The 12,852-nt window shown below is 40.2% G+C and overlaps 1 protein-coding gene across 2 annotated transcripts in view; it reads right to left on the bottom strand.

Annotated features, from left to right (window-relative positions):
* The window catches only part of SIGLEC1 (sialic acid binding Ig like lectin 1), a 278,498-nt gene that overhangs the window by 140,670 nt on the left and 124,976 nt on the right, over positions 1 to 12,852 (bottom strand). For both annotated transcript variants that reach the window (XM_069205241.1, XM_069205252.1), the window contains 3 exons: positions 11,887 to 12,186; positions 9,681 to 9,935; positions 4,673 to 4,972 (listed from right to left, as the gene is read on the bottom strand). In XM_069205241.1, coding sequence (XP_069061342.1) covers positions 4,673 to 4,972; positions 9,681 to 9,935; positions 11,887 to 12,186 — 855 coding nt within the window. The remainder of the gene's footprint in view (positions 1 to 4,672; positions 4,973 to 9,680; positions 9,936 to 11,886; positions 12,187 to 12,852) is intronic.

The following is a 12,852-nucleotide window of genomic DNA, read 5'->3' as shown; positions in this document are numbered from 1 at the left end:
CATTTTTATCGGGAGACTTGGGGAAACGCTGGGTGGAAGGAAGTTTGTGGCTCCCCATAGATTCCAGAACTTTCTATCACCGAAATGTGAGGAAAAAGTGTTTTTGCCAAATATTGAGGTTTGCAAAGGATTCTGGCTAACGGAACCTGGTGAGAGCGCCACAAGTGTTCCCGTCATGGGTTCCCCTAGGTGTCTAGTTTTAAAAAATGCACAGGTTTGCTGGGTTTTCCTAGGTGCCGGATGAGCTAGAGGCTAAATCCACAGCTAGGCACTTTGCAAAAAACAGGTCAGTTTTCTTCAGGAAATGTGATGTTTCCACGTTGTGTTTTGGGGCATTTCCTGTCGCGGGCACTAGGCCTACCCACACAAGTGAGGCACCATTTTTATCAGGAGACTTGGGAGAATGCTGGGTGGAAGGAACTTTGTGGCTCCTCTCAGATCCCAGAACTTCCTATCACTGAAATGTGTTTTTTTGCCAAATTTTGAGGTTTGCAAAGGATTCTGGGTCACCGCATCCTGGATTCCCTAGGTGTCTAGTTTTTAAAAGTGCACAGGTTTGCTAGGTTTCCCTAGGTGCCGGCTGAGCTAGAGGCTAAAATCCACAGCTAGGCACTTTCCAAAAAACACATCAGATTTCAAGGTAAAAATGTGATGTGTCCGTGTTGCGTTTCCTGTCGCAGGCATTAGGCCTACCCACACAAGTGAGGTACCATTTTTATCGGGAGTCTTGGGGGAACACAGAATAGAAGAACAAATGTTATTACCCCTTGTGTTTCTCTACATTTTTTCCTTCCAAATGTAAGACAGTGTGTAAAAAAGACGTCTATTTGAGAAATGCCCTGTAATTCCCATGCTAGTATGGGGACCCCAGAATTCAGAGATGTGCAAATAACCACTGCTTCTCAACACCTTATCTTGTGCCCATTTTGGAAATACAAAGGTTTCCTTGATACCTATTTTTCACTCTTTATATTTCAGCAAATGAATTGCTGTATACCCGGTATAGAATGAAAACCCACTGCAGGGTGCAGCTCATTTATTGGCTCTGGGTACCTACGGGTCTTGATAAACCTACAAGCCCTATATATTCCTGCAACCAGAAGAGTCCAGCAGCTGTAACGATATATTGCTTTTGAAAATCTGACATGGCAGGAAAAAGTTACAGAGTAAAACGGAGAGGGAAATGGCATTTTTTTCACTCAATTTCAATATTTTTTTATTTTATCTGTTATTTTCTGTAGGGAAACCTTGTAGGATCTACAAAAATGACCCCTTGCTGAATTCAGAATTTTGTCTAATTTTCAGAAATGTTTAGCTTTCTGTGATCCAGCATTGGTTTCACACCCATTTCTGTCACTAACTGGTCGGAGGCTAGAAGCACAAAAAATAGTAAAAATGGGGTATGTCCCAGTAAAATGCCAAAATAGTGTAGAAAAATGTGGTTTTCTGATTCAAGTCTGCCTGTTACTGAAAGCTGGGAAGACGGTAATTTTAGCACCAAAAACACTTTGTTGATGCCGTTTTCAGGGAAAAAAACACAAGCCTTCTTCTGCAGCCCCTTTTCCCATTTAAAAAAAAAACTTTTGCTGTATTTTGGCTAATTTCTTGGTCTCCTCCAGGGGAACCCACAAACTCTGGGTACCTCCAGAATCTCTAGGATGTTCGAAAAAAAGGAACCAAATTTGGCGAGGGTAGTTTATGTGGACAGAAAGTTAAGAGGGCCTAAGTGCAAACTTCCCCAAATAGCCAAAAAAAGGCCTGGCACCTGAGGGGGAAAAGGCCTAGCAGTGAAGGGGTTAAATACGACGCATACCTGCATTTTAAAAATGACGGAGCGCGGTGCTGCCAAATGTGGCGCAGCATCGTGCTCCGTCATTTTCTTTTATATCTGGGCCTAAATCTTTTATCAAAACCTCCCTGCTGGCAGTAGTAACAATAGCTGGCTGCACAGGTCGCAGTTCAATCTAATTATTTTTGAACTTACAGTTCTCCCTCCCGCCATTTCTAACTAACATAATACAAACTAACGTAAAACTAACATAATACAAACTTCCATAAGGAGAAGGCACCAATATTCAATTTTGTCAAATTCTCACAGGGCATGCATATGTCTATCAACAGTGGATGGTCCCGTTTTCTTTTCTCATTGTCCACCATACTCCAATAAAAAGCAGAATCTCCACTTGTTTGGGGAACAATCTTTATTCTAAGTTCTTCACTCAAAACAGACCCAGCCAACGTGTTTCGTCTCTTAACAGAGACTTTACCAGGGCACCAAATAGTTATTCAGTATTCTGCCATCATGCATCCTTAGTTCATATTAAATCTTGTTCATTTAAACTTGTGCTCTGTAGCGTCATTAGGTGTATCGAAAGCACAACATCCTGACTTCTAGCTTGCTTAGTGCTCTGATGAATTCTCTGTTAAGAGATGAAACACGTTGGCTGGGTCTGTTTTGAGTGAAGAACTTGGAATAAAGATTGTATCCCAAACACGTGGAGATTCTGTTTTTTTTGGAATATGATGGACGATTTCACATGAGAAGAGCAAACTGGACCATTCACTGTTGATAGACATATACATGTGAGAATTTAACAAAATTGATTATTGGTGCTGCCCCTAATGGAAGCCTAAATCTTCTGTACCTTGTCTAGTAAAACTCTAACCTAAGATGAATGTGGATTTCTCATAAATTTACAGGAATCTCTATTTATGTAGCTTAATGCAAAATCACAATTATGGACAATGGTAAAACTAGACCACAAAGCTACTGTTTCCGAGGTTCTCGTAAGCCATAAGATGTGATTTATTTTAGTCGAAAACCCCAACAAATGAAGACAGCTACTGCTTGAGCCTCGATGGTTGTCAATTCCAGTCTCATTGCTTGTACCGATAAAGGATAAGTGAACAGGTAGGATTCAAATATGTGACCATAAGATTGACACAGATCCTAGCAATGGATGGATTAGTCCACTGAGCCACCAGAACTGCCTCCCTTGCTATAGGGGACTTGTCTTCCCTTTTAATGCTACATTGCTTCTTTAAGGTATCTTCCCCTGAACGAGCATTTTGATTGTTGCTTGATGCAAATTTCAACCATAGTTGTGTGTACCAACATATCACATCTACCCTGAAACCGGTCACAGGATGCTTGCTTTCGGTCCAGGTAGGACCTGGCCTGGCCGTTCGGGCTGGACTGTTCCCATGGGAAACAGGGTCAAGACTGATTTGCGTATGGCTAGTTCCAAACTGGGGTAGCATGGTGAACAAAATAACAATGGATTAAACCCAGATCTGTGACTGGGGATGAGAGTTTGAAAAGTTTCAGCACTCAGTCCATCATCCTCTTTTATTGCCAACATCTCAAATCTTCTATTCTCTCCAGATATACCACCCACCTCTTTCACTTTTAGTGAGCTTATTGAACTGATTCACCATTAGTAAACAGCCCTCATCATCTTTGTTCTTCCATATGTTACTCATTATGCAAAGCCCAGCATCCTAGTTTCACGGTATCTTACGGTAATGTGAGAATTTGTCACATCAGATGCACCAGTTGACTGGGTAAGCGAGGTGCTACCTGGGGCATACTGTCAGTGAAGCAGGAAACACTGCTGCCCTCTCAACCACTCAGTGACGATCTAGCAGATTCAAATGTTTGCAGTTCATCCACAAACATCAATGTCTGTTGATGTGTAGTGCTTAGAGGCTGTTCTGGAGGGCTCCTTTGAAAGTCTGTTCTACAGGTAAATATTTGCCTTCAAAACAGACCTTCAAAAGAGCCCTTCATGGTTCAAGGGTGCCTGCGTTGTGGTGGTCATTGTTTCTGTGCAGGTAGGGACACCTCCCTGCATAAAAACAATCACTGGAGGCGTTTTCCTCCTGCAAAATTCAGCACACATAGGAAGAGGAAAAACATGGAGAAATAAAGATATTTCTCCCTGTTGAATCACTCTTATGCCACTCCTGGGGTTGTTTTAGGCTTTTGACGCATTCCTAGGTTTGCAGAACCTTGTAAATCTAGGAATGCGTCAAAATACATAGATGTTGCTTAGGAACACCCACGCGGCACCCAAGGAGACGCCTTCTTGACGCAAAGTAAGGGAACGCAGTGACTTGGGCTACATGTGCCCAGGGCCTGTAGACTAAATGCCACTAGTGGGCCTGCAGCATTGATTGTGCCACCCTCTCAAGTAGCCCTCTAACCAGGGGTCAGGCCTGCCATTGCAGAGCCTGTTTGTGCAGTTTACAACTGCCATGTTGACCTGGCAAAATAACCCTTTTGCCAGGCCAAAACCTTCCCATTTTATCCATTCAAGTCACCCCTAAGGTAGGCCCTGGACAACCCAAAGGACAGGGTGCAATGCTTTTAAAAGGCAGAACTCCCAAAGTTATTTTTAACTACAGAAAGGGGTTAAATGTGGGGAAGAGCATTTTGAATGCTGGAACCACAGCTCCTTAACAAGTTACCGCTAACATGTCATCAAACTACCTGTCACATTCTCTTTAGGAAAGACCCTAACAAATTTCTGTTTGTCTTAACCACCATCTAACAAGTCATTGACTCTGTTTTGTTGTTTACTTTGCTGTCTTCCCCCCTAGCACCAGCATATCTTAGGTGACAGAGCACTTCACAAACAAGCAATGGAAATTGTCATAAAGTGCTACTTACTCTGCACCCGGAAGTATAGAGATTGTGAAGAGGTCCCATGCGCATTACTGGCATCACAGCGGTACATCCCTTCGTCTTCCACCATGACACCCCTGAAATCTATTTTCAAGGCATTGCGGGAAGTGGTCACTCTGAGCCTCTGGTCAGCTGCAGCTTGGGAGTCGCTGGAAGCCACTTGTTCGTCCCTTCTGTACATGGTGATTCTGGACAGCGGGTTACTCTCCGTGGTGCAGAAGATGAAAGCCAGCTTCCCTTCACCAGTCTCCAGATAGGATTTAACCAGAGTATTCCTGGGGGCATCTGTAAGTGGAGCACAAAACTTGAGTTATACTGATCGGTCTACATAACTAATGGAAATAGACCACCCAGAAAGTGCTTTGAGACTCGAAAAGGGGTAATGAAGCACTCTACAGATTCCATTACAGCCCAATGACATTCCAGAAACTGTATTCAAGAGAACACTGTCTAGTTGGTGTCTTGAAGCTGTTAGGTTTCTTCTCATTTTAAAAAGATGAAAAAGTGTATTCATTGTGTTCATGAAGTCACTCTTAAATCTTAAAGAATGAGACCTAAAATAATATTTCTTTTTTAAATGACAGTTTGATATGAAAGGTTAGAACACATCTCCCTTATTAACCTATGTTCTTAATTACATTCTGCCTTGCATGAATATTGTTCTACTTTGCATATATATTTCTGTCTGTCACTTCTCCAGTGGAGATTTTCAAGTTCCTAATGGTCTCTGCTTAATTCATGTTTTTAGTAGTTGATGGGGTGGGGATGTGGCCTAGCAGCTAGAGGTAGTTGTGAGTCCCAGCTCCAGGGTTTAAATCAACATTATTGTGTGATTCTGTGCAAATTACCTAATTTCCCCGTGCCTGGAAATGTGAAATGTAATGTGCGAATAGTAATCTCCACTTGATGTACATGATCTTGTAGAGTGTCTCCCAAGTAATGTACAGTGCTCCTTTGCAATCTAGTGAGGGTCATGCTATATAAATATTAATACATACATTTAGATTTTGGATGTTTCAGCTCAATTCAAAAGCAGCTATTCCTATGTGCCATATATTATCCATATGTACACAACGAGCTGAATCCAAGGTTGTAGTTATGTTGTGTATGGAGTTCTTTATATATTACAGTAAATAAAAGTTATTGTATTGTGTTTGGAGTTCTGCAAAATATTATATTTGATATGTTTTTAGCAAGATCGTGTATGTGTTTTTTTCTCATTAAATATTCAGTTTCAAAGATACCATTTTAAAAGCTTTGTAAATCTATAACTGTGGGTAAAATACACCTTTTAACACATCCAGTCATACAGTTTACCTCAACGAAGAGGGAGAAAGTTAAAATTCACAGAATATACATCTCAAGTTACTACAGGCCTAAAGGTGTTAAAACAGGCCCAATAGTACTCCAGCCCAGACTTGGAATAAAACTCCATAGGAACTAATGTTACATCAATGTAATGACTTTGGCTAAAGTGAAGTTACAGAAAGGTATACAAAAATAATTTATGTTAAAAAAAAGACCCTAGAAAATCACTGAAATAAAGAAAGCTTAAAGGGACAGTATAGTTATGTGACAAGTCAATCATAATGTGACATTTTAGATCGAAAAAACACTGAAATTCACTGGGTGTTGTTTAGAAAGCGGATTATAACTTGCACCGCCGTCATGTACTACTTATGACCTCACATATTGTATTACTCAAGACCTGTTCGATGAAGTCTTCAATGACATCACTGATGATATCATCCAATAAATTTGACAGTTTGCTATACACTTATCATACTGGAAGGTATTTTGCAAGGTACATCTAAACAACCTTTTTTACAGCCTTTGTAATGCTATTGGGTGTAAACCTTTCCAACATGCTTGCCCTCCTAATGGGTCTCGGGTGTGTGAAGGGAGTGAGCTTTCCATGAAGGGTTGTGCAGCGGGTGAAGACCGCGCTGCGGGGGCTTCTCCACCTGTCTCTTGTTGGTTGCCCATCAGTGGTCAGCTAGCCACAAAAGGTCTGCTACAGAGTAAGGGCTGCATGTTTGTACCGGAAGGGTATGCTTCCAGTAGAAATCCTATGCTAGACAGTTCACAATGAGCTGTGTGTCATCCAGGCAGTGCTGGGGTTAATAGGTATGCCTCTGCACTGTGCTCCCCTAAACCCCTCACTGTGCAAGACAGCACAGCAGATGTGGTTACTGCACTGCAAAGAGTAAAAGGTGATTACATCTGGGTCACAGTGTCATGTTGTACAGCAGACTTAGCTAAAGAAGCATTAGGTCTGTAAAGGCCACCTCATGTTCATCCTCTGTGGATGTGTTGGTGTAAACTGCTCCTTCCCAATCTCAGAGCCCTCCCCCCACCATTGGAACTGACAACTTGCCAATTGCACTTATACTTGCTTGACACATGCACACTCTAGGGCACATTTATTGAAAAATCACGCATCACAGCAAATTACCTTGCTGTGCTGGGTGTTAGGGAGATGAGACGCATGCACCGCATCTAACACTATATGGTGTATTCCTGTTTTTCCCCAGCACTGGCGCACAATGTGCTGCTTAGCCCCAAAGCAGGTACTGTTGCACCGTGGTGCAAGGGTGGTTGTATTGTAAGCAGGATTGCTTTTGTGCAGGAAAGGATACATTCCTGCACAAAAACAATCCTGAGATGCATTTTCCTCTTTCTTTGTGTGCTGCATTCTGCAGCGCACATTGAAAGGGGAAGTTATGAGGAGAACTAAAGATATTTGCCCTTAATACACCTCACCTGGGGAGGCGTAGACTTTTGATGCATCCCCATGTCTACAAGTAATGGTAAATCTGGGAATACACCAAAATACTTGCCTGGGTGTGTGGGAACACTGAAACTCCACCCATGGAACACCTTCCCAGGGCAGAAGAACGCAACTCAGCGATTTGCGCTGCTTCCCGTTACTTTAGTTTTATGAAGCCAGGCAAGGCCAGCAAGGTGGCCTTGTCTGGCTTGATAAATCTAACTTATGATGCAAGGCGACACAACTCTTTAATAAATATGCCTCTCTGAGTCAAATGGCTGATTTATCTCCCGTTGTCAACCCCTTGATGTTATATTGTATGAATGATGGGACTGAACGACTGATTATGGTAAGTGCCTTTTACATTCTTTTGCATTCCAGTTCCTTGAATCCTATGGGTGAGAAGAGATCCATTGAAAAAGTGGTCATGGGGGTGTTTCTAGTGTCTCCTATTTGTCAGGCTAAAAATGATTTTTAGCAAGCCTTGATTGAACTGGACATCAGCACTTAAACTAACATCCAGGGCCTAGTGTTTTGCAAATATATTTGAAGTGGTCACTTTGCAGATGGAATGAAAAAGTATATATGACTCAAAAGTCATTGACACTGCTTTGGCCCTGCCATGATGAGCAAGAACTCCACGAGGCAGGGTGGACGCCTACATCCCAGCCCATGTTATGGAAGCTTGGCTATCTCTTTGCCCTGTTTAGGACAGTCATAAATGACCAACACACTCTTAGAAAACTAAAAAATGTTGGCAGGGTACGAACATAGCCTAAGACCTGACACAACATGTAGATTAATGAGTGTTTATTGAGTCTCAGGTAAGAGATTCAGAAATAACATTGGGCGGACAAGGTCATTGTTTAAACAAAAGCCTGAAAAAAGGCACCATGTACTCAAAACCACTTGTCAAAGTGCATGTCTTCTGGCCTGCAGAGCTAAGAGTTAGCCAACCCTTTGAGTTGACGTATGCAACATCAGATAGGTGACCTTCAGCTCTAACTATACAATATCATTGAATGTCGTGGTCCTAAAGACTTGTGTGCAAATGTTTGCAACACATCATTTAAATCCCAAATTAAATGAGTTTTCCTATCAGGAAGAAATAAATGGAGCAGAAGTTCAAAAGAAAAAATACAATGTAAAAGGCCTCTTCTATCTATTCACCGAGGATGTGGAACAACATCCCCATATCCATCAGGACCTCCCCACCTCTGCTCTAAATTTAGGATGAGATGAAGACACACTTCTTTGATAAACACTACATCACAATGCATTAATCCTCCACAACCCAGCTACCTTTCCTAACACTTGTTGACTTTACACTTGACTTTGACCATTTACATACATACAATACACTCACACACACACACAGCTGTTACATTAGTTTACATTGCATTTGTAGAGCCTGCTATCACCGTGGGTCTCTAGGTAGTTGTACTGTTTCTCAGTAACCATTTTAGGCTATGAAATAGGTTCCTTGCTAGCGACTGACTTTCTTAACAAAGTCCCAATGGCAGAAGAGAGGCTTGGATTACCTGGGGGCCTCCATCAAATATATTGAGGCACCCTGAAGAGGCTAAGAGCCAAAACCCCCATGTTAAGCTATTGCATGTTCAGCCTGACAACAGGCATCACTAGGATCCAGGATATAACATTCACTCAGGACTTCCTCATGCGTATGCTGGAGATGATAGTCAATAGTGGGCTGCTGTGTACAGCAGTGGATGACAGGAGGAGGAGGTCTCTTTGATGTGTGCATATGGTGCCTACTATCCCTATCTAAGTAATGGGTGCAAGATGCATCTTTGAAAGAGCTCACACAGAGGGACTCACATGAACACTTGCAGATGTGCACACATACACACAGAGACAAAGAGGCAGATGCACACACAAACACACACTCCCAGAGATTTCATTGCTCAGAATCAAGTAAAACAGCTGTGAAGTATTTTACTTTGGCACCTTGCCACAGGAAGACATATACTTCACTATTGTTTAGAAATTTTTCCTATGAATCTGCAGAAGACCATAATCTACAGTTTTAGGATCTTGTACTACTAGAGTCCTTTGATAGCATTGATGACACTGTTGGCCAGCACTATCATGTAGCCAAAATGCCTGAAAAATGTACTAAGGTCACGACTAAATTCAAACCGAAGTTAATGTTATGAGAATATTTTTTTTTACTTTTAATAAAAGATATATTAACAAACTTACAGAAGACATTCAAGGAAACAGGTGGTGAGCTTTTCCTTCGCTCGTTGCTCCACACCTTGCAATAGTAAGACCCGGTGTCCTGGCTCGCTACCTGCTGAAACACGAGGGCCGCTTCAGTGCTCTCTGAGTGCCATTCGTTGTTCTTGTACCAGGTGTAGTTGTTACCATCCTTGGAGTCATGGCTCAACATGCAGGTGAGGGTGACCGCCTCTCCTTCCAAGATCTCTGCAGATGGGCGGATGGTTACTCCCACAGCTGGTTAACGTAAAAAAAAATAATCAATGGAACAAAATCTGAATGCTTCATGTAGCTGTTGACAACTCAACATCCCATTCAGTGCATTTCCACAGGACTTATTTGTAAAACTACCACAATGTAAGGACAGCCTGTAAGTTGTAAATGTCTTTGTAGACTGTGTTGGCAATCAGACAAAGCAGCACTCACTTGTGATAGGTACTATGGTGCCCTGACTGAGTGATGCCACAGTTAGAATTGATTTCTTTGAAATATGTAGCTGCTCGAGGCTGTATTTTACCATCTGAAATGCATTGCAGCATCGACAATCAGCACCAACTGAGTTCCTTTGAAGGGATTTGATGAAAGTGAAATTTCATGATGTGAGAGGAATAGTCATTGAAAACGGAACTGTAAAATTTTAATGAAAAATTTCCTCATTGAAAATTGATCCCCATTTTACTGCTAAAGCGAAGACGGAAAAAGAAACCAGAAATGCAAGCACTGCAACTACCACAATGCAATGGGGCTTTACTGACGTTAGATATTTTTATAAGCTCTGTGCTGCTTTAACTGATTAGTACAAGAATCTGAAATATTGTCTTTAACACAAACCGTATATGGTATCTGCTCATAGTCAAATAATACATTCTTTGGAAACATTGGAAAACATTTCTTAATCAAAATCCCAATCCTTTGAAATGGAGCTTTCAATGTACTGTCTATTGCATGATTATGTTTCAGTAAGTTAAAAGACACAGCTGACCTATGTGATGATCAGGAGTTTAGGTCTGAGGAGATCAGTAAACCGCTTATTAGTAACATCAGTTATTTACAACTCTTGAAAACAACATAAATGAATTCATTTATGTTTATCCACTATCTGGATATCAAATGTTTAGCGCACATTTCAAACCTGTAGAGTAGTTAATTGGTCTTTCTGCGGGTAGATGTCAGTTAAACTTCACATCTATCAGTAGAAAGACCGATTAACGTCCTGCACTACGTACAGCGAGACATCATATACTTTTATAAAGGGAATCTGCTTTTTAATGTAATAATTGGGTAACGTCAATCTTCTCCACCTTCAATTTTGAACTCATACAGATTGCCACTGCTTTTAAAAACTGTGTGTTTTAGTTAATTTGGGATATTCTACCCAAATTCTAGCTCTTTCAGATCTTCAAGTAAATTGTTGAATTTTATTATATAAGAACACACATAAGGTGTTTTTGGATGCAAATCAAAGATCTCAGTATGTGTAGGGTTCTGGCCAGCTATGTAACCAGCAATAACATAATTTAAACCTTTCCATTTTGTTCAGAATTTCCAAATTTAGTTTTTCTTTATTTAGCTTTTTCTTTTGTTCTTCCTAACAGTAACAAAGTAGTATTTGTTTCACAAACTGTTTAGGGGGTTTTGACTGATGTGTATTCAACTTTTCACAATGTTTTCCCAACTAGTTAATGGATTAGTTCTTTAACTATTAAGTATTTTAACTAGTAAGTATTGTTATAATCCTTATCCTTAATTCTTATTTATCTGTATTTAAATGTTAAATGAGCAAAGGAAATGCTCAAATTTACCTTGCACTTAATCACAAAGATGTGGAATGTCTGCCTGTGGACATTTCTTAAAGGAATGACTATGGGGAGTAGGAATTATGCTACATTCAATACTATGATATTCACAGATTTCTAAACAAATTTCTTGGGATTTTGTAATTCTCACAATACTAGAAAATATAGGCAACGCAATCTACAGTTCATAGATTTAGTCTATGTTTCATTACTATGTTTCTGCAAATTAGGGTGATATTTGTCAAGAGAAGTAGAATCTTGGAAACTTTAATTGCACACATAATGGCAACTACTAAATCTTTCTTGTGGCTAACACATAACAATGATACTTGGTTTCAAATCAACAGCACCACCATTTGTAATAAATGCAAATAACGTTAATTGTCACTTACTTTCTGCAGTGAAATCTATAGATGAGTTTGCAATACCATAGGTATTGTTGGCAGAGCATATGTATTGTCCTTCGTCCTCTAATCCAACACCTTGGATTTCCAGTTTCAAAGAATTATGAGATGAAGAAATGCTGATCCTCTGATTTGGAAGAGTGTGAAGGCTGGTTGAAGCCACCAGAACATCTTTTCTGTATAGAGCTATTTCAGAAATGGGATCGCTGTCTACGGAACACTCAATGATGCCGAGCTGTCTTCCTTGCATCTCCAGGAAGGAGGATATCAAGGGTTTTCTTGGTGCATCTGTTGATGAAAATAGTACGTTCTAACAAGATCTGACACCACTCGTGGGAAGTTGATTACTTATCCAATACTGCATTAATAGTAAAAATAACCAAAGTTTTTCTCTTAAACATATTTTTCATATTATCACATTTGCAAAAATGTTTATAAGGCTCCCTCTAAGAATACTAAGGTTGCTAAGCCAGACTTCACATGATTTGCATCTGTGAAAATACCTGTTAGGGGTGTTGTTTTACTTTCTTAGCCCCAAGTCTTGTAGTTGTTGAATGGAATCTTTGATTTTTTTCTACTTTTATGTCATTGTTATTTCTTCCCTTTCTATTTCTGTGAAGTGTCACTTTGAGATGGTCATCATTCCTAGATTCTAATGTAATGTTTACTCATTTTCACTTAGACATATACATCAAATCTTTGCTTAGACACACACTTTTCCTAGGTGCATCAGACCTAAACTTAGTAAAATATAAGACTTACCACTTTACAGTTAAACACACAACAACTATTTTCTTAGGAAAAAACTTACTACTCTTGTATAATGACTAATTGATTGTTTATGTCTTCTGGTTGATAATCAACATTCATATTTAAATAAGAGATTAAAAGTGAGGTTTCACATTTTCCACTATGCTTTGTATTATAATTAAGTTCTTAATGTTAACAGATGAA

Source organism: Pleurodeles waltl, chromosome 1_2 (assembly GCF_031143425.1).
Source record: "Pleurodeles waltl isolate 20211129_DDA chromosome 1_2, aPleWal1.hap1.20221129, whole genome shotgun sequence".
Lineage (NCBI taxonomy): Eukaryota > Metazoa > Chordata > Amphibia > Caudata > Salamandridae > Pleurodeles > Pleurodeles waltl.
The sequence above is the reverse complement of the archived record's forward strand: the minus strand, read 5'-3'. Positions and strand labels throughout refer to the sequence as shown.